The sequence below is a fragment of the Eleginops maclovinus genome, chromosome 7 (genome assembly GCF_036324505.1).
Source record: "Eleginops maclovinus isolate JMC-PN-2008 ecotype Puerto Natales chromosome 7, JC_Emac_rtc_rv5, whole genome shotgun sequence".
NCBI lineage: Eukaryota > Metazoa > Chordata > Actinopteri > Perciformes > Eleginopidae > Eleginops > Eleginops maclovinus.
In genome coordinates this window covers 5,693,050-5,715,637 of record NC_086355.1, presented here as the reverse complement: position 1 = coordinate 5,715,637, position 22,588 = coordinate 5,693,050, and the positions used below count along the sequence as shown (strand labels likewise).

Below are 22,588 nucleotides of genomic sequence, written 5' to 3'. Positions count from 1 at the left end.
CTTGGTTCATGTCTGAAAGAGGCTTCAAGTAGGTTCTGGTGTAGTGCAGTTTAAAATGAAATATAATTTTACTGAAAACGTTGTGACACAGTTGTTGTTTCAGGAGCTTTCATTGCTAACTAACCGCAGATCTAGCTACAACACATTCTCCATCTGTCTTCCTCTTTCTGACCCTCAGGCTGCTGATATAGATTTACTCTAAACAGTAACCTTTGACTCCACATTTCAGCCCATCCAGGATGTTTTCATCAAAACAATCTCGGTAACATAATCACTTCTGCTTTTAATGGCTCAGCTGGAGTCTTCCCAACCAAGGACACCTGACCGCTGCCGGGTCCTTCTGTTGCAGGGAAGCTTTCAAATGGACTTTTAGTTAAATCTTCTGAATTGCTGTTTGTTAGTTGGCTAACTTTACTGTTTGCTGCAGCTTTAGGTTTAGTTGTTTCTTACATTCATATGCAAGAGTTTTACATCAGCAGTGTATGCTTAATTCAACATTTGAAGTCAGGAGCTTGTTGGGATCTGATGTGTTTAATGTCAGATCTAAATGGTTTGGAAATTTGGGCTTTTATATACCAAATGAGACTTTTAGTGTTAAAACTACTGATTATGTTTGATAAAAGATCCGGGTTCAGCTTAAGTATTTTTGCATTTTTGTTTATGTTACAAATGTAAATTTACTTTTGGTTTCACATGAGAGATACATTTTTTCCTTGAAATGTAATTGGCAATGCGGTTTATTTCTATGGAATTAATGATCAAACATTACATGATCTTACAGTGTCAACTTTTTTATTTTGTGACCAACTAAAGGATTTCTCTTTCTGCATATTTAACAGAAGGTGCAGATACAGAACATCAAATAACAAACATCAGATATGAGAACAATTAATTAAGTGTATAACTATGAGTGTGGAATAAAAAGAGTTCAGCTCATTGAGTCTTGCGTCTGATTCTTCGTCTTTGTTTCTGTTTGCGTGTCGTGAGTTTTCTGCTGTTTCTTCCACATGGCTGCGTACAGACCTCCCTGCATCAGCAGCTCCTCATGTCTGGACACAAGAAGAAAATAGGATGAGACAAGAAAGAAAACATTTCCGGTATCAACATTCTGATCTTTCAAAACACATTTTAAATGTGGATAAAAACACTCAAAAGTCAGAGGAGTAGCTCATGAGGGCTCAGGTCTCAACCCCAACCCAGCTGATAGAGCTACAGCCGCTTTACAGCCGATTTGCTAAGGGGCGGGACATCTCTAAGCAGTTGACCAATCACAACAGAGGTGATAAGGCTCTGTATTTTATACATGACTAAGCATCCCTAATGGTCGACACAAATTAAACAATCATTTATAATACCGGTTAATATTTACTGTTATTGTGAATAACTAAAAAAGGTGAAAAGGGGAGACATTTAGTTTTAACAAAGGAATAGAAATGAAAGGAAATGAAATGAAAAGCAGGCAGAGGATAATATGGGTCACTCATAATGTCTTGTAACATCAGAGCTGCTTTAAAAACAAAGTTGAGCTTTATAAAATTCTCCTAGCCAACTTTACTATGAATTAGTAAAAACCACAAGTGTGTTTCTGTCTGGAATGCCAGATGGAAAGAGAGCGAGAGACAGAGAGAGGGACACAGCGCGGGTCAGAAATAGAGAAGTAGGAACAGGTTTATGTGGAGGAAACTAACAGATAAGAGGTAACGCAGAAAGGTAATTAGGAAAAAGCAAGGGAAATAAAGAGAAACATTGGAAGAAGATGCCAAGAGGTCAGTTTGAGGACAGAAAATGGCTTGTGTGATCGTAAAGGGGCTAAACATATATATTATATCAATGATTGAGGGATTGCTTCCACATAGCTCTCAACTTGGCGGTGGCACAACAATGCCTTGAGTTGTAACACCGCTATCAGCAGTAACTGCCTTACAGCAAAAAAGAAGCTCCATTTACAACACACACAGAGGCAGTGTGACTTCTTTCTTAACATAGCAAATCATTTTTTCGCTGCCATATCAATTATTTGAATGTAACCTTTAGTAGAGTTTTCCAAAAATGTATCATGATAAGATATTGTTAGTGTTGTTGATCTACACAGAAATCACTTAGCTTAACGTTAGTCTGTACACAGGTTCTATTCACAAGTAAACAACATTTTAAGTATTAGCCGTCTTAGCGCAGACGTAGTCCTCGTAAAGAATGTTAAGCACAGGGAAAGCCTGAGGACGGGATGAGGCCTAGTCTCTGTTTCCTGATACTCTCCCACACTTTGTGGCAGAAATTGGTGTATTTTGACACCGGAGGTTCAATGAGCCCATCTTGTGTTTACATCACAATGTCGATCAAAAGATGAATGCTTTTTGGTTGGTGTTCCCCACATATGCCTGCAGGGACTTTGTCCCTGCAGGCATGTGTGTGCAGATGTTTACCATCAACCACAGTGCCATAAGGGACCAACTCCTCTCTCAGGTGAGCTCTCATCAATACCTGAGCGATACTATGGAGAATATATTCATCTGGATGTTCATTTTAAACTCCTCCAGCTTCCCACTGCCTATGTGTGTGTGTGTGTGTGTGTGTGTGTGCGTGCGTGCGTGCGTGTGTGTGTGTACGTGTGCGCGTGTGTGTGTGAGAAAGGAAGTCTTCATTACCAGCTCCTATATCAAAAGACTGTACGCATCAACAGTTAAGTGGCAGTTCCATCATGTGTGTGTGTGTGTTTGTGTGTGTGTGTGTGTGTGTGTGTGTGTGTGTGTGTGTGTGTGTGTGTGTGTGTGTGTGTGTGTGTGTGTGTGTGTGTGTGTGTGTGTGTGTGTGTGTGTGTGTGTGTGTGTGTGTGTGTGTGTGTGTGTGTGTTTGTGATATGGGGTTGTCCATCAGCCTCTGGGGATGAGAAAGACACCAGAAGGGTTTAAGGGTCAGACAAAAACACACTCTTAGGTTTTGATCTACAGATAACGAGTTTGCAAGCACTTAGCAGACACAGAAACGCATCAGTGGCTGTTAAAAATGTCCTGATAACATCCCCAAAAGATAACCTTACCTTCCTCTCTCCGCTATCTGTCCATTGTCAACCACCAGGATCTGGTTTGCGCCTACGATGGTGGACAACCTACACGAAACAAACAGATGAATGCATTCAGTTTACTTTTGATTTAAAACAGAAATTAAATTAAGAGTGAATGTTTTGTTTCAGCTTTCAGCTTTGAAGGACTTAAAAATCTCAAAACTTGAGCTACTGTACCTGGGATAAAAGATTCACAAGTGTCAAAAGTGGATAGGTGGTAGCATATCGAAGATTATTATCTAAGCAGCATCAACAAAGTGCTTGAAAATGGGAAATGGGAAAAGAGCGAGACACCTAATGTGAAAAATCTGTGAAACTGTCTTATAAAAGTAAAATACATGTTAATTCTTTAGTAATCACTTACAGAAACACACTCTGTCATGCACATGCAACAACCAGACACAAACACAAACAGCTGAGTATGTTGCTCATGGGTTGGAGAACTCTGCATGAACTTTTCTGTAAATTATAAAAGTTAATGTTTTTGACCAGTCTCTGATGAAAGTCTGATTGAAGGCACAACAATCAAACTGCAAATCAACTTTATAATGTGACCAAATGGGGAGAAACTCTTCCATGGTGTTGTACGATATCTTTATGTTTGTAACTGTGGCATATTATGTCTTCTTCTTCAACAAATAAAAATGTGAAAGTTAGATGTATGTATCTAAAAATGTTTGGTTTTTGAGGGAGACATGTGGCCCTCATTCCAGGAGGTATTTATACCCACGCACATGACACAAAAAAAGGTTTTGCATCCATAGAGTTCATGCCTCTCCAAACTGCTGAATGTCACTTCAAGCTTCAGCAGATACACCACTCTGATTTAGTGTCACCAAGGCTATCTTTGGACGTCCACCTTCAATATTTGATAGAAAACCTCGGTCAAAGGTAGAAATATCTCTCCCCAGAGACTGAACACGTCATAGCTTTTTCACCCTCTCATTCAGGCTTTAAAGCAAAAAGAAAAATCCCACTGTGTTTACATGCAGGAAGCACTGAGGGTATGTCCTGTTTTTAAGGTCAGGTTCAGAATAAACTTTATGCTGTTCTTGGCTGGGATGCAGTTAACCATATTTCTAGGCAAAACATACATGCATGCTGGCTCATTGGCATACTGACGCCAACCAAGGAAAGGCTGTTATTAGATTACAAGTAGGACTTAAACTTAAAAATATCCACCCATGGTCAATGAGACGGGAGGTAAATGTGCTCTGCTGACCCCCACACATTCAATTAATCCTACTCCTAAATAGCAATGAGACCACCTCTTCGGCTTTTTGAGCTATGCAGAACAGCCCTTTGCATTTTTATTAAATGGAATTTCAGGAGAACATGCAGGAATTAATTCAAGTTAAATCAGTACATAACAAATAATAGATAATAACAAAAGAACATACTTATGTTTTCCCAATTTTTAAGTGTTCAACCAATTCATTGTACATCACTACCACTTAGCTACCTACTGTTATTGACCAGTTGAGGAGTTCATGACTTGGTTGTATCCGAAGATGCTATCATGTTCGAGAGAAGGGAAACGTTCCCTTCCTCCAATAACTGAAGTTGATTAAAGAGAGATATCATCTCAACCTTCAAAGTTAAAATCATGACCTGTCTGTTGTGAGTGCTTGTAGGATCAGGACTGTCTATTGACTTGATCAACTGCGCCTTAGATAAAATTAAAACACACACACACACACACACACACACACACACACACACACACACACACACACACACACACACACACACACACACACACACACACACACACACACACACACACACACACACACACACACACACACACACACACACACACACACTCCATATGTCGTTGCTATTGAAAGATTATTAAGCTTGTGATCAAAGACTGCAGGTCAATGTGAGGTCTGAGGGAGAGACTTGCACAGCAAAACTGGCACTATACAGATAATTAAAAAAGGAAGATAATGAAGAAATGACCTCAGAGCCCAGCTGGCGTGAGTACTAGTCACAGATGAATAGTCCCAGTCAACATCTGTAAACCATGTTGTGTTCCTTGGGTATACATGCATCCACGACATTATAACAACAACACAAGTCTACAGCCAGCTCTGTGAAGCTGTATTTAGACAATGAAAATGATCACATGGCAAAGATCAGCTGTTTTTTTGTGTTACAATGTTCACCAACTCAGTTTAGCAATTATGCTATAATTTGAGGATTAGCACGAAGTACAGCTGAGGTTGATGGGAATGTTAGTTATGTACATATTTGGTCCTGAATCAAAGTATTAGTCAAATTGGAAAAAGAACAAAGATCTATTTCTTGAGCCAGAAGCTTCACCTCATCAAGAAAATGTGTAATTAAAAAAAGAAAATCCTCCACACATGTTGTTTGCTTGGAAACCATGTTCCACAAAGATATACCTTCTGTTTGTATGCAAAAAAATAATATCTTGCGCTTTAAACACTTTAGTTCTTATAGCTTAATATTGTTCTTAGATGACATGAAGATTTCAGAGTCTACAAGGAACTTAATCATGCATTTTTTAACAAAATTGTTAATGTGTTTTAGTTGGGTTGTGATGTAATATACAGATTTTCTGTTGTTTGTTGACTATTTCCAAAAGCCAGCAGGGATCAGTCAAACTAAATGAAGCAACCACATGTTATTGTTGAAGAAGATGGACATTTTTGGTCATTTCGAAAGAGAACCTGGTAATGATCAAATGTGTAAATATGTGAAACTAAACATTGTTTTTCTAGTGACCCATTTGTAGTGGAAATGACCAATTCACTCCTTTAACTTTTCTTCTTCCCTACAATAAAAAACATATTTGGACAAAAAGAAGAAGAACCCATTGTACTTATGATGTAGAAAACAGGAAATGGTTAATACAAAAAGCTGGCAGATTCAGCACCAGAGGCTACTTCACCCCTGATGCGTTTGAATGATGGAAGTGTCATAGCCTTTCAAGTCTTTTTCAATAACACTCAGACAGATGAATAACCAGACATCTGTTTCTTTTACTTTTGTTGACCTGTCATCACTCGTCATTTCATATCCTCCAATCAGCTTTTCATTTAATCTCTCCATCCCTCTCTTTGTGTCTGCATCTAATCCTGTTTCTCTTTCACCACATCTATCACACGTCCTTCTCCTTTCATCTCTTCATCTGACATCCTTTTTTCTGTTCTGTTTGGTCCGGTATTATAACCGCAAATGTAATCACATTGTTAGAGGCCACTGTCGTGTCCTTGGCACAATCTGTGTTTGTGAACTCACGCCACACGTACACGGGTGTGTTTGTAAATGTTTGAGATCACTGAAAACAGAGCTTTTGATAAACTCCAGTCGGGTAAAGACTTTCAGAAAATACATTTTAAGTGTTGATGTGTAGACAAAGAAAACACAACGTTTGGCTTGTGAAGTCAAAGTGTGCATCGTTATACAATATACAAGGTGACAAATAAGGAGTCACCGCATTACTTGGTTATTGCATGAGTTTCTATGATCTTTTATGAAGACATTCATGGTCCTCAGAGGATGTAAACTCTAGACTGATAGTGCAGAAAGAACCTTAAAATGATCAGTGTCAGCCCGTTAGTATGCAAAGCTGTGTCTAGATTTGCTCCTTGTTTGGCTAGAGATTCTTTCAATTTTTGTTTTTGGAAGGTTGATTGACTCTGTATTGTAGTTCAACACTGTACTTCATTATCTCAGTAGCTGTTCTCTATGAAATGACATTAAGTCGAGTCAAATCTAATCTAATATAGCATCCAGTGGCTTTGATTTGCACCAATTTGTGTCATGACACTCAGAATTTGTGGCTGCTAATCAGGTAAAACAATGGAACTTATTAGGGTTTTCCCAGTTATACGACACATAGCTTGGTAGTAATGTCACCTGTGTGCAACCACGACAGTCGTCCTGTTGTTGCAGACCTCGGCCAGTGAGGCCTGGATGTTCCTCTCTGTCTGGGTGTCCAGTGAAGACGTCGCCTGGTGGGGCAAACAACACACAGTTGGTTTGCGTGTACATGTAAGTAAATGTGTAACGTGATTAAATACTACATGTCGAAATGAACACAGCTACAATATCAGTAATAAATGATGATGAATGTGAATTTAATAAGTGTCTTGTGTAATCTACCAAACCTTTAATTACTGGATGACCAGCTCAATCTACAGAGTCACAGCTGCCCCAGTGGAGGAATGATGGATGGCAAGTTTATGAGGATATAAAGTGACATTATATTAAATGTTGCTGTCTTGACTTCCTGGAATGATACTGCTTCGACCTGACCTGTAGAGTAATGCTGCCCGTGTGTGAGCTGCTTGTCTATAGGGAACATTTAGTCAAAAGCAAGTTTTTAAGTGTGGTGATCGCATGGTTCATTGCTGTTGTCCCTGTTTCCTCACCTCGTCCAGCAGAATGATCCGAGGTTCTTTCAGGATGGTTCGAGCGATCGCAACTCTCTGCTTCTCCCCACCGCTAAGCTTCAGACCTCGCTCCCCCACCTCTGTGTCATACCCTGATTGAACACAATGCCATCATCTTCATTATTATCATCATTATCCAACTTCTGCATACAGATAATTACATTTCAAATTGGCAAATGTCGTGTTACAGGTATTCTTCAGCCAACAACAACAGCATTTCACTCAACACACACCCCGGCCTGACCCTGAGGTAGCTCCAGTATCCTGGTGTGTATGTCAGCAGCCATGGCAGCTCGCTCCACCTCCTCGTCGCTCGCTGTGACTCGGCTGTAGCGGATGTTGCTGCGGATGGTGTTGTTGAAGAGAACCGTGTCCTGGGGAACCACGCCGATGTACGACCTCAGAGAAGACTGACGCACCTTGGAAACAGAAAAGAAACTAGCCATTTATTGGAATATATTTCACTCACCTGGATTCTAATTAGAGTCATTTCTTTCATTATGTCTTTATTTTATGTCGGATTTACAACACAACTCGAGTGTTTCCAACATAAGAGAACTTGATCTGTTGGTCATGATACAAACCCGTTATATGTTGTGTAAAACTAGGTCTTTCTGTCCCCCACACACAAATACACAGCATACATCTACATAAATGTTGCATGGCTTAATTCATCCTATACTATATAATGCATGCTGCCCGAGGTCACAGACAGCACATGTCCTGAACCAGTTTCTGTCCCCGTCTCTCCTTCTCTGCAACCAGGATTTGATTTCTGATTTGATGCTCTTTTTGCATCCGTTTCTATGGCACTATCAATGCCTTTACTACTGCTCCAGGAACAGTGCCATCAGTCAGCAGGACAAAAAGCCTTTTAGTTTTCTCAATTCTTTCCCCTGGAATAACCTCCCTATGCACAGTCCATTTCAGCGGAAGCCTTTAAATCCAAAATCAAACCTCATCGTTTTGGCTTAACTTTCAATTAGTTATTTATTTATTCATTTTCCAGCTGGTGGGTCTGTCTCAGTGTATAATAATATAGTATAAAGCCACTGTTTCTCAAAAACAATCTGTCCAGCAGTGCGCTTCTCTCTCTATAAACTCAGGCTGTTGACCATGTCCTGGGACCTTTAACTCTCTACTGGCTCCAGATTCACAAAGTTGGATCTCCAGGAAATTAATCCCCCTCCCTCCTAAGTGTATGTTTGTGTGTGTCTCTCTCTGTATGTTTGTTCCAACTATCTTTGTTTTTAATATCTGCTTTTTGTGTGTTTGTGTAGCTTGTCTTCTTTCCATGTTTCATTTAGAGGTCATGTGAAACATCTTATTTGAAATTGTTATAAAACAAGGAGGAGGAGGACAGGAGAGACTACTAAACAAGACACCTAATACTACAGAGAGAGCTGAGTGGTTAGTAAATCATTAGTAACACACTGAACACTTTGCTTTCCATGAATTTGGCCCATTTAAAATAATTTCCGGTTGTGCATGACTTTCAGTACTTCCTGTGGAAAGCTTTTGTCCACCGCCGCAACGATACAAATTCCATTTCCCGCAACAGTTCGGTTTGGCTGGTTATCAGTCACTTTCCCTGAATTTGGTCTTGCCGCTTCTTTTGGGGGGTATTTGTTTCACTGCAGTCCGACACAGCATCTGTTTCTGATAGAGGCGGGTTGACAGAGCTCTAAAACCAAATGTCAGAACAAGATGAATGGACAGATGGACGAAAAAAAAGGAATGTTTTTATTGTTTTTCATTGAGACATCAACAGCGGAACCAAAGAGGAAATATAAGTGTAAGACAGCTGTCCTCACACAAGACAAAACATCTGTGAGATGATGAGGTATATAAGATCTTTCTTCACCAAACCTCATTTCTATAAAACATGTTTGCATATATTATATGTATTTGCTCATAGAAAGGAGGTTTGTTGGTGGCTTGGGTCCGACCATCTACACTAACTTAAATTGTTCCTTACCTTAACAATGTGCTTGGAGTTTCTTAAACAAACCCTTTAAACGAGAGCTTTCCTGATTGTTTTTAAGATATCTAAGTATGTTCTGATTTAGTGTAGTTTTACAAGTTATATTTTAAAACTTTTGGCCTTTTCTTTCACATTTTCTGAAATGTGAAAGAAACATTGTTTTCCGATGCTGTTAACTTTGAGAGCCGGAGAAGCCATTTGCCCTTGTTTCCATTCGGGGCATGGCTATAAGTTTAGCATCTACTCAAATGTTATATTTGCAATGCAGATTTCTAATTGAGCCTTTAGCAAGAAAGCAAATGCATAAAAAAAACATGGACTTTTCCTTTAATAATTTGACTCTCAGGTAAATCCTTTTTTCTCTAACCCTGCAGTAATTCTGCTTTGAGTTATAGATGAAGGCTACTCTATTTGCTTTGATGAATACTTGCTTTCTGTCTGCTCTTTACTGACAAACAGAAAGGTGTTTCATAGAACAACAAAAACAACTGTGTAGTTATGAGCAGTGATTTCCTTCAGGGTTGAACAGGAAGTAAGCCAAATAGGAGCTGCTGTTTATATCCCCTAAAATAAAATCTCCTGACGGACACCTTAAAATCTCCCACACAGGACTCAGCATCAGCCTGCAGTGTTATGGCAGAGGCGATTCATCAGAGATTCACAACATGTGGCTGCCATATGCAGGCACAAACAGGGTGGCAGAGGACCGATGGTTCTAAAAAAATAAACCCAAACAGGATCATGAGGCTGAGTCGTGTTGCAACCTAAACAACTTGACTCCACTGGCCTTTACAGATTATTACAAGTCCCTCACAAATCACATTTACAGACTGCGCTCACAACTCTTAAAAATGGTTTTGCAGCAATTCAACTATAGTATTAAATATAAGAATTGACTAAGCTAACTCAGACTAGCTGACTGTATTTTGGCACATAAGAAGGAGTGTGTTGTTTGTCCCATTTGTTAGTGATGTATCGGGAAGAGGAAAGATAAATGTGATTTTAATAAAAAACCACCTGAGTAATGTCAAAATCTGAACTCTCCCTTTCAACTGCTGAAGACAAATGATCCTACAATCTGCAAGCAGCTGTGTCCACCAAGCAGAACATCTCTCTATTAAATCCCACATCCAGCTGGAACATGTGGCAACAACAATGATAACAATCATATGTTAAACCAAGCCACATCCCAGAGTGTCCTGTCCTCGCAAAGTATTCAGTAAATAACGTGTCAGTCTGTTCTACATAAAAATGCATCGCGCAATTGGCAGTTATAGAAGCAACACTCTACTTAAGCTTTCAACGACATCTGGAAGGAAAAACACGGTTGAGATGAAGCTGCAGGCAGACAAAAAAAAAAGAAGTCTGTACATTTAATATGAAACACATGCAAGCAAGCAGGTGATCAGCTTAGCTTAGCATAGCAAAAAGGCTGGAAACATGAGTAAATAGCTAGCGTATGGCACCGGTCCCCTGAGTTTAAATGTCCTTTTAAAATGACTTCGACAGTTTGTTATTAAAATTGTCAAACTATTCATATGAAGCATTGCAATGGATTCACCACATCTCACCATGACCACTCTCTTTTACCCGGCTGATAATAAGAGTGTTTTACTGGATAAAACAGGGAAATCACTCCTCTGATAGTGACACATTAAAAAAATATTTAGAGGGCACAACATGAAAAGCAGGGTAGATTTTTATTGAGTGACAAGAGGAAACATGTGAAACAGCTGTTGTGGAAAACCTGCTATGATCAAACATTACATATAACTTCTCCATGTCTTTCTATCTGTAATCAAGGTGATCCAAATTACGAGTTCTCTTGAACTGTAATCAAGCTATTGGAAGAATAACCTCGTTAAAAAGTCACATTCATTACATAAGTTCCTCATTTTCACCTGCATTATGACTAAGAAATAATTTGAAGCTTATGCAGCCATTAAAAGTTATTGCCGGATTCTTTTCAAGGATTTATTTGCGATTAGCACGACAGGGGTTTTACTTGCGCTGAGTCGTTTTTTCCACTTGTCATTAATTGGGCCTGGCTTTATATGACCGCTTCCTGATAACACCCTCATTGCCCCTTTTTTTCCCTAGGAATTTGCCATTTACCAATAACCAGATTAGCTTGTCTGTCACTCTTCACCACTTGTTGAAATGAACATTACACTCTTGCTGATATCATGCCTATAATCGTTGCAATGTTTCCAGTTCTTCCTGGCATATTAAATACAACAATGAGGGACGCAAAATAAAATGGCTGCTGAGCACAACAACAGCATGAATCGTTCAGTGGAGGACGCTGAGGTGTTTTAACACTTCCTGCTCATCCTACTCCTCAGATCTGAATCTGATTAAAGAGACAACCACATGTGTGCATGCATGTCAGTTGATCAAAATGTTCCTCTTGCTGAATAATTACAGGGCGGCAAACTCTCAAGTGCTGTCCGTGAGACTCGTGCAACTGTCGCAACATGTCCAATTTCTCATGCAGAGAATAACAAAAGGATATATTTTAAATGATGCACAACTCCATACAAACATGTTTTCATAAGCTTATGTTCATGTGCAAATGAATGTTTTAAATGATGATGACTTACAAAATACTGGTAATATGAGAGCAGGATAAACAATATGATCAAAAGGATCAGAACCAACGTTTCATTGAAAAACTGTTTGGAAAAGGGCAGGTGATAAAAAAAATACTTGGCAGGTGATTTGATAAACCACCTGTCAATCAAGCGTTTATTGAAGCTAGTCAGCAGAAGAGCCAAAACATCTTTCCATTAAGAAAAGCCTTGTGTGCTTTTCTTGTCTCTTCCTTCAATGGAGAAATATAACTAGTGCTGTTGAATCATACTAACTTTTTAAGGAGCTGCCATTGTTGTTTGGAACAAACGGTTGCCTCTCTGTGTATTCAGAACCCTAAACCATGCTCGCTACTTTATTAAGGTACTCCCCACAGGACACAAATACTGTAGGTTCAGTTACTGGCTGGTGGAAACAATGCTTTACTTGAAGTCCGAGCAGATGGATTTCATTTGATATGTGATATCGCAGTATCCAGCTGCTGTGCAAGGTGTAATACTTTCCCCTTGTCCTCCACATCAATGCACATAGGACCAAATGTTTCTGAACCAGCCTCAATCTAGAGGGCTCTGCCAAGTATGCGAGCCAAATGCGCTTTTAAAAATGGTGTGCCTGTGGTGCACTTGGCCACAGGGGTAGGATCAGAAAGGCCAGAGCAAGAACTTTTAGTAGAGCTGTGTGAACCGCTTTTGATTTGTCTCTACCACAGCTGTTGATGTGAAGAGTTATTAATCATAAGGCATGTTTCATCTGCAGATTTAGGGAGGGACCTGTGGTTATTTTACAACTCTCTGATGCTGGGTGCACATCATCGCACAAGATGCAGTGGGAATGGACACCTGCTGCCTTCAGAGGGTTGGAAAGGCCCTTCAATAGGATTCAGGTTATGAGGGCGAGGAGCGATGACCCTGACCCTTGTGGATAATCATAACATGACCCGACTTCACCAATACCAAATCTCAGCTCGAACTGAATCGAAAAGTCTGCAGCTATGATTAAATTATAAATGAGCGTCCTCATATTCATCCCCAGCCTCAGTCCTCCGAACAAACATGTCCATCGTATAAAACAGGTGTGCATGGATTTGGCTTTTTCCAAGACTTTTGGCAAATCATAAAAAGAGTTATTGCAGCTACAACGGCCACACACACACACACACACACACACACACACACACACACACACACACACACACACACACACACACACACACACACACACACACACACACACACACACACACACACACACACACACACACACACACACACACACACACACACACACACACACACACACACACACACACACACACACACACACACACACACACACATCTGGCGTCTGGACTCTTTGCTGCATTATTCAGGAACCTTTTACTATGATTTATTCACAGTGTGACTGGAGTTCACACACTCAGCCCAGATGTGTGTGTGTGTGTGTATATGTGTGTATGTGTTTGCATAGAGTGAGAGAGAGGGAGAGGGAGAAGGGGAGGGAAAGTGGATGTCAAGGTGCGTGGGGCGAAGGCAAGAAACTGAAATAAAGAGTGAGAGACAGGAAAAAGAGGAATGACAGATTAAACACATTATTCAAAAAGATAGAAAGCTACTCAAAAACCGACCGATGATAAAAAGGGGTGCGACAATGGCTGCTTTTACAAATGATAAAACACAGCCTCTTTCCCACCGGACACTAAACCCTAAACACCCACTAACATCTGGCTTTAGTCTTTAGTGGGGAAGGATACGTTGACTTGTATTTCCGGGACATTCACTCTGCAGTCATCACAGGTGCTTATTTCGGCCTTATGTTTTCCGGCGGGATGTCATGACGCTCGTTGTAGTCAATAAAATCCACAGGGATTTGGACATGTATCATTACTTGTTAACATACAAAAGATACAATTGAAATATTCACCTCAAAGCCACCGGACTGCATTCCGATAAAAGGAATATTACCTCCCAGAAAGGTATAAAAACCCTTAATTTCAACTCAATACAAAGAAAATAAATTCATGAAAAGCATCTTACGTTTTTCTACTGTTTTGTAAATCACCAACTCTCGTTATAAAGGGGAAATATTACTATCTTGAGTACAATTAGACAAGAATATCAATATATTGGGCACTAAATATGACGCTACTGCCAGCAGGTAATTAACTTATTCTATCTTAGTTTGCTAGCTTAGCCCAAAGATAAGACACAAGAGGAAACAGCTAGCCTGGCTCTGCTCCAGAGTTCAAATATCTGCATACAGTCACCTCTGAAGTGCTTATGTGTGTTTACCTTGGAGATGTCCTGCCCGTCAATGCGAATGCTGCCACTCTGAGCGTCATAAAATCTGAACAGCAGACGCAGGATGGAGCTTTTCCCTGATCCAGACGGACCAACCTGCACACACAAATACACACACACATTCTCAGAAGGAATTATACCTGCATTAACATTGGGATTACTGCTCTTACATTCATTAACAGTCTCAATACTATGTCCACGACGCCCAAACATTCCAGACACAGTAAATGAGACGAAATTTGGTTATAGTGAGCAATGAAATTACACTTTATAGACAATAGAATAGCGTCAACTACATACCAGGGCAACTGTCTGTCCCGCCTCCACCGTAAAGGACACATCCCTAAGAATCTCAGTGCTGCACACACAAATAAAAGCAACAGTCAGGATCAAAGAATAACCAGGAATGAACATGAACATCTGGGAAATGAAAGTTACAGAAGATCAATTTATTGAGATTCAATGTAAAACGCAGATGTATATGATTATTCCCATGAGCTTCTATGGGATCTCACATAACGCTGCAAATAGGCTTTAACAAAAATGTCAATGTGCACAGAACGCCAGTAAGACATACATTTAATACAATATAAAACATATAATATTCTTAGAGAGTTGGTCATCCTCCAAAGACCAAGTGATGGTAACCAGCTGTAATACTTCTAAAAACAGATGAAGCTTTTCTTTCAAAATAAAAGCCCCTGAACTTCAATTAAAAAATCTATTTTGACCTCTTCCCTCCAAATGTTTAACTAAGTTACCAATGTTGATGTTTACCTGGTGAGGAGAGTCTCTTATATATATATATATATATATATACACAGTATATATATATATATATATATATACATACATTGATTACAATCAATCAGGGTATAGAAAAGTGGATTTGAATTGTAAACAAGTTGGTTCATGGTTACACACCCAGGTACGTAGCTGAAACAGACTCTGTCAAACTCCACCTGACCTGCTGTGAGCTGCAAGTCCTCAGCATCTTCAGCATCCTGAACCTGTGAGGAGGAGGAGGAGGAGGAGGAGGAGGAGGAGGAGGAGGAGGAGAGACAGGGAAACCAGGGTAAGGATGACAAAGAACACCAATTTGGTTTTTAATTCATTGCCCATTATTTCACTGTATGGAAAAGGATGAGAGAACAATTGAAGAAGAACAAAACGAAGGAAGGAAAGAAAGACAAAGAAAGATGGAAAAAAAGACAAGGATGCAAAGAAGAAATGAGATAAGGACGATGGAAAAAGTGACACTTTTTTTTACACAATAAGGTTACCCCCATAGTTTTTTGTTCTTGTATTTCCCCCATTCTTTCTCACTTGCTTCCTCCTTTCTTAATTCACAACATCCCTCCCTCTTTCATCCTCCAAATTCCTTTAAATCTTCATCCTTTCATATATGCACTAACTGATATGATATCTTTATTATTTCCTTAACAACGTTTGATTGTATTTTGGCAAAATATCCCTATCAGATCTTTGCGACCCCGCTCCTCTTTCTGACCTCCTCCTCCTCCTCCTCCTCCTCCTCCTCCTCCTCCTCCTCCTCCTCCACCATGACTCCTCCATGACTCCCCTCGTCTGCGACTTCCCAAGCCAGAGAAAAGAGCCGCTGTGTTTTTAAGGTGCTCTAATGCTTTTGTCTACATTCATGTGGCTGTTTACCATATCAAGGGCCTGTGAATGTAGGAGCCTTTAGTTAGGCAGCCGGAGGACGCCTTTTCCCACCAAACACACACTCATAAAGCCAGACGTACACACACACACACACAGACACACACACACACACACACACACACACACACACACACACACACACACACACACACACACACACACACACACACACACACACACACACACACACACACACACACACACACACACACACACACACACACACACACACACACACACACACACACACACAGTCAAACACAAACACTTGTTGATCTCCTAATCCGCTGACCTCTGACTGTGTGAGATTTTCCCTCCAAGCAAGACTGAAGCCGAGCCATTAAAAATAAACGCCTAATAATGTTGAATTTTATTCATCTAATTTAGATATTTATACACATCTGTCAACAAAGTTCTTTTTTCAGATTGTTTCGGATAATCTGAAATGATTCCCTATTTGTTGCATTCTGCTAAACATAAAAACCAAAACTGATCTGCAGTATGTATTACTGCGTTTGCAATAGCCGTCCTTTAGTATTCATATCGATTGTAAGAGATAAAACCATTGACACTATATATGCAGTACATTTAAACACCATCAGTGGGGTTTGTCTTAACCGACTTCATTACATATTAATTTTACAAAAAGAACACATTTCAAAAACACGTTTTCCAGACTATACCTCAGCTTTGGGACTCACCTCAATGTGTTCTGTCAGCAGTGCCAGCATGTTCTCCATGTCAACAAATGAACTCTGAATGAGCCTGCAGAGAAACACAACACACAACCAGGGTTACAGATACAGTAAAAGTGGTAGTGACACTCAAAGGAGAAGACGTGGTACTATATTTACTTTGTATACTGCATTGAATAGCAAATATATATAAACTGTATCTGCCATATTGACTACCATGAGTTACAATTGTCACATCAATACGTACGCAAACTATTGCAGCATTTATTTTTACTTTAATAAATGCCTCGCATCATAGATTGAAAAATAAATAAATATGAGGAAGACTTTAGGAATGAGCGGTCTTCTGTACTAAACATTAACCTCACCTGTAGTAGGTACCAAACCAGTTGAGAGGTGTGTACAGCTGGATGATGTAGGTGCCAAACAGAACATAATCTCCAACCTGGTGGGGAGTCGAACATACTGAACATAACTGATGCTGTAATGTTCAAAGGTTTAGACTTTTAGCCAGTTAAAACAACCTTGAACAGGTGCAGCATCAAATACTGTGACTAACACAAGTTTAAGTATTTTAGGAGTACAACTACTTTAAAACACTGAAGACCAAAAGTAACTTATATTTTATTGTCTTTCTAAGCTGATACCTGGAATTGTCCTTCGTAGACGAGGTAGGCACAGAGCAGAGATCCAACGAGCAGTCCTGATCCGATGATGATGTTCTGGGTTTGATTCAGCAGAGCCAGGGAAGCTGAGCTCTTCCACTCACAGCGCTGCACGAACACAACCAGCACACATTTAATTGATAATAGAAAATAAAGGAAAATAACTTAAGACTGGAAGTTTATCTAAATCTTTACCAACTAAAGCTATCCACGTTTATTGGCGCATTGAGTTGTCTATTTTCTTTTAGCTGTTTTTCTTCTAACGGATGATGTTCACTTGACAGCAGCACAAGCTTACCTGATACTTCAGAATGGCTTCTTCAAAGCAGCGCACTTCATAATCCTCAGCGCAGTAATACTTTACCTGTGAAAATAAATCAAATAAAGAGAGAAAAAGACCAGGAATGAACTGATACTCAAATATCCAAGAACAAAACATGTTATTAATCCCTTTAAAATGTTCAAAAAACACAAAGCATTTGGACATACCAGAATAAATATAGAAATTGAACAGGAAGTGTACAGTACCGTCTCAAAGTTGAGCAGGGAGTCCACGGCTCTGGATTTGGAGTTGTTGTCTTGATTGTTCATCTCTCTTCTGTATTTTGTCCTCCACTCAGTGATCAGGATGGTACAGGCTGCAGACGAGAGGAGAGTTAGTCAATTTGGATCAGCATTCGACAGGTTTGAATAAACACACTCATGATGACTCACTGAGGTAGAGCACCATGCAGGTGAAAACGATGAGTCCAAACCAGACACTGAAGTAGGAGGCGAAGTAGATGATGGCGATGATGATGTCACAGATGGTGGGAAGGATACTGAACAGGATGTAGCTAAAGGCACATTGTATTACTCAACAACTATACTGCACATGAGTGTGTTGGGTGATTTTATAGAGTCATACTGTCCCATTGAGTCCAGTCAAAATAGCCTTTCCTATCTGCCAGTCTTACCTCAGCAGGTTGTTGATGGAGGAGGTGCCTCTGTCGACGCTCCTCAGCACGTCTCCGGTGCGTCTCTCCAGGTGCCAGCGCAGAGACAAGCCGTGCAGGTGGGAAAACAAACACACCTGAAGAGCGGATAGAAGGGGCAAAGAGAAGAGTTACATGTCTTCACATCCTGAATGCAACATTTGTGATGGATATTAACTGAGCAGAGGAATGGAAAACAACAGACTTGGAGATAGATCTGATGCCGAACAAACTGAAGGTTTATTTAAGGCTTGATTTAGGAATAACAGACATGTCGGTCACAGTGAAAGGGTCGACTTTGCATCTAGTCTGAAGAACAACCATTCTCCGTCCCTACTTAACCCTAAACGGCACAAGCTATAGCCTTCTTTATCTAAAGATGACTCATCTCGATGGCTCCTCAAATCCCAGTCAAAACAATCTGTATCGTCACTGTCTCTGACTTTGATCTCCTTGACCAGTTAAGGGCAGACAGCTCTGCACGTCTAAGGTATATGAATACATTTTGGAGAGATATGTTTAAAGTTAAATGTTTAAATATATGCATATACTAATAGATAAGAAGATCTGAGGCCACAAATATTACATTTGAAATGTATCAGACATTTGCCAGTGTGAAACAATGACACAAGAAGTCTGAGTGGCACCTGAACGCCTCTGCTGGTAAACTGCTGAACTTTGATCCACATGAACTGACGGAGGTTGCTGATGAAACCAGAGGTGCCTAGAAGAGAACAAGAAAAATTGAAGAGGAAAAAAACCTTACGCTTCTGAAAGACATAAACATATTTCATTTCGTAAACACACACTCATATTTACACACACCTGCCCCTCCTCCCTGTAGGAACTTGAGCAGTGTGTAGATGCAGACGGTGACAATCAGCGAAGTCCAGCCGCCTCCCGCAGAGAGCTCATTCACTGTAAACACACACACACACACACACACACACACACACACACACACACACACACACACACACACACACACACACACACACACACACACACACACACACACACACACACACACACACACACACACACACACACACACACACACACACACACACACACACACACACACACACACACACTTTATTTTCAGCTTGACTTTTCATGAAAGCAATGATAGACTCAGGTACTCAAAATGTAACCAGCATTTTGTAATTTTTAGTGCATATTTATAATTTGCTCGTTAAAGGAACATTTGACTATTGCTATTATTAATTAAAAAATATTAAGCATACAGCTGGATAAATAAGACTTGGATTATCCTGCATTGTTGTGTGTATGTGGAGATGTTTCACTATCATTTGTCTGTTGTTTATCGCTGCTTCAGTACTTTGTTTGGTCCTTTTGATTATTTCTTCACTGTGATTTTTCTACATTAACTCATGTCAAATACATTTCCCACCACTGACACACACACACACAATCATGAACACATTCACACACTCCCCTTTTTGCCCCACAGACACATTCTCATTCATTACCATTTGGTACAAGTGCTGGGAATCAGGATGAAATAGAGAGCACTAAGATGAGGGCAGTAGGAGAAGAAAAGGAAGATCCACACAGAGAGACATGGTGGGTAAAGGGAGCAAATGGGATATAAACAGATGGAGAGAAATGAATAAAGAAATGTGTGGATTCAATATTCTTTTTACTTTTCTAGTGTGTGTTTTCAGTGGGGGGTATTTTCCACTCTTTGGCATCGGGTCCTGGAGTCTGAGGGTGGGAGGCGGGGTCGGACCCGGAGACAAAACGTCCGTTGTACCGGTGAGTTAACTCCGCGAAAAAGGCCGCTAATGCCGGCTAAGCATGACTGGCAGGAGGGGTGACCTCCCAGAAAACCCTCCAGACACACACACACACACACACACACACACACACACACACACACACACACACACACACACACACACACACACACACACACACACACACACACACACACACACACACACACACACACACACACACACACACACACACACACACACACACACACACACAGTGTGTGTGCACTAACAACAACCCTCCCTCTCTGAAACCTCCTCCACGCCTTCCTCATCACACAAAGCAGCGCTCGGCTTCATTCTCTTAGCTCTGGCTTCTACTTTCATGTTGCTCCAAAAGCCAAATGGCCAGTTTTCTAAAGGGTAAAGTAACTAAAGACAAACTGAATGCTGACTTCCTCTGAAGTGGAGACTTCTGGGTCGCTGCCTTGCACTGGATGCAGTCCTGTGTACAAAATAGGGCAAAAGAGACCTTGGCAAATGATGACACCCCCTACAGAAATGAACGTTGCTTTCTCCTTCAAACCCATAAGATCTCCTTTCAGAGCTGCACGTTTTACATCAGATCACAATATCTTTTAGATTATGGTAATGTAGCCTACTGTTCATTACGGCCTTTATTCATTAGAGGTAAGAAGTCAATTATATTTACACTCGTTACAGTGTGCTGTGGGTCTTTTCAGTTGTGCTTTGAATGTTTTATTTGAAGCTATTGAAGCTGCAGTTAGTAACTTTAATTAATAACACAAAGTCATAGTATTTGCTGAAACTGTCACTTATACTTACATTACAGCAGTGCACAATATAGAGACTTTTAGTTTACTTACAAAAGGTTTCCCTATTCTTTTGTAAACCCAAGTTTAAAGTATACTAATGTATTTTAAAAAACTTGGTTCCACAAATGTCTTTATCGTTGTGATTATTGTTTAGTATTGTGCTTTTTTTCAAATGTCATGCTTCTATGACAATTAAATAAATACAACTATTTAAAGACAAACAAATATACAGGGGCAGAGGGGGTGTACAACGACATGGATTCTGTACCACTCTTCAAATAATACTTAATATAAAAAAAGGCTAATACAATTAATTTTTTGATTTAAAAAGTCTTAAAAACCAACTTTAAAAACAATTAAAAAATTAAAGCCCTGTTCCTACTTGAGCTGTAAACAATGTGACAACGAGGAAGTTATAAACAAACTGGGATGGCACTAAATACTCAGAATAAAACGAGGACACAATCAATCAAGGTCACAAGGGAACAAAACACTTCAAAAACTCGATTACACTGCCCTCTACAGTTTACTACATGTTGTAAAGTCCATTACAGAACTAAGAAAGATTTGAATCCACTATTCCTTTATTCTTGCTCATCTGTTTCTAGGTGCTTACCAATGTTCTTGGAGTAAATCGGCACCAGCACATTAACCAGCCGCTCTGCTGCCAGCAGCCCCACACACAGCAGCACGAGTCCCTGTAGCGACTTGGTGCCTTTGGGCCAGACGTACGGCAGCAGCAGTCTCACCTTCCTCCTGAAGCCTTGCCACACAGATAAGGAACAGGGAGATGAGTGATGCATCTGGAGAGAGAAAGAAAGTCAGAAGATGGGTTTTTTAATGTCATCTCACAAACAGGCTATTACTGACGAGGATTATGGGCACATTTTAACATTTTGATTGAGCTGAGTTTATTCTGACTGAACTTTTTTTCTTTCTCACAATTCTGACTTCTCTTAGAATTCTGACTTTTCCTTTTTCTCCCTTTTAGCTCAGAACAGAATTCTGACTTTTTTTCAAGTTTCAGATTATTTTAAGAATTCTGACTTTTTTCCAAAATCTGTCTTTTTTCCAGAATTTTAACTGTTTTTGATTTAGACTTTTTTTTCAGAATTCAGATTTTTTTTTCTGCAATTTTGACTGTTTTTTCGGAATTCAGACTGTTTTTCAAGTTTCACATTATTTTCAGAATTTGGATTTTTTTTCCACAATCTGACTTTTCTCTCAGAATTCTGACCTTTTTAAAAAAAAAATCTGACTCAAAGGTGTTTTAATATGTGGCCCTAATCCTCTTTCATTGGCTAAAGTTTAAAACAAAGTCATTTTATGTATATTTCGTTTTAATGTGTAAGAACACGTAAATCCATTTAACTCACCTCAACGTCTACCACTCCTCTTTTCCCTCCTCTTCCACTCTTCACAGTGCTGTCTGCCATGTCATTCCACTCCAGTTTACTGTGATTTGTTCAGCAGCAGAACAACTACAAGTCACTCACATACACACATTCTTGTTCAAGGATTACCGGCAAACATGTAATTAACTGGAGCTGTTCTTGTGCCTGCTGTGATGATTTTAAAAGCAGCCACACTCAGGGGTACACAAGCATGCACACAGACAGGCGCGCATACACACAC

General features: G+C 39.9%; 1 protein-coding gene across 1 annotated transcript; it reads right to left on the bottom strand.

The window, feature by feature from the left end:
• Nucleotides 1-738: 738 nt before the first annotated feature.
• abcb6b (ATP binding cassette subfamily B member 6 (LAN blood group) b) lies at nucleotides 739-22,573 on the bottom strand. The gene is made up of 19 exons (XM_063888658.1): nucleotides 22,330-22,573; nucleotides 21,570-21,756; nucleotides 19,204-19,296; nucleotides 19,026-19,102; nucleotides 18,361-18,476; nucleotides 18,119-18,240; nucleotides 17,933-18,042; nucleotides 17,703-17,768; nucleotides 17,387-17,512; nucleotides 17,108-17,184; nucleotides 16,746-16,809; nucleotides 15,286-15,371; nucleotides 14,662-14,719; nucleotides 14,353-14,457; nucleotides 7,733-7,907; nucleotides 7,468-7,580; nucleotides 6,953-7,047; nucleotides 3,038-3,106; nucleotides 739-1,049 (listed from the first exon to the last, which is right to left on the bottom strand). The coding sequence occupies exons 1-19, from the start codon at nucleotides 22,387-22,389 to the stop codon at nucleotides 929-931; spliced, it is 1,920 nt and encodes a 639-aa protein (XP_063744728.1). The 5' UTR covers nucleotides 22,390-22,573; the 3' UTR covers nucleotides 739-928.
• Nucleotides 22,574-22,588: the final 15 nt, after the last annotated feature.

Excerpts from the sequence above, each read along its gene's own strand:
- abcb6b (XM_063888658.1), bottom strand. The coding sequence starts at position 22,389 with ATGGCAGACAGCACTGTGAAGAGTGGAAGAGGAGGGAAAAGAGGAGTG. Across the intron at positions 21,757-22,329 it reads GAGGAGTGGTAGACGTTGAG|ATGCATCACTCATCTCCCTG; the intron begins GTGAGTTAAATG and ends TTCTCTCTCCAG. Across the intron at positions 18,043-18,118 it reads CTGCATGGTGCTCTACCTCA|CCTGTACCATCCTGATCACT; the intron begins GTGAGTCATCAT and ends TCTCGTCTGCAG.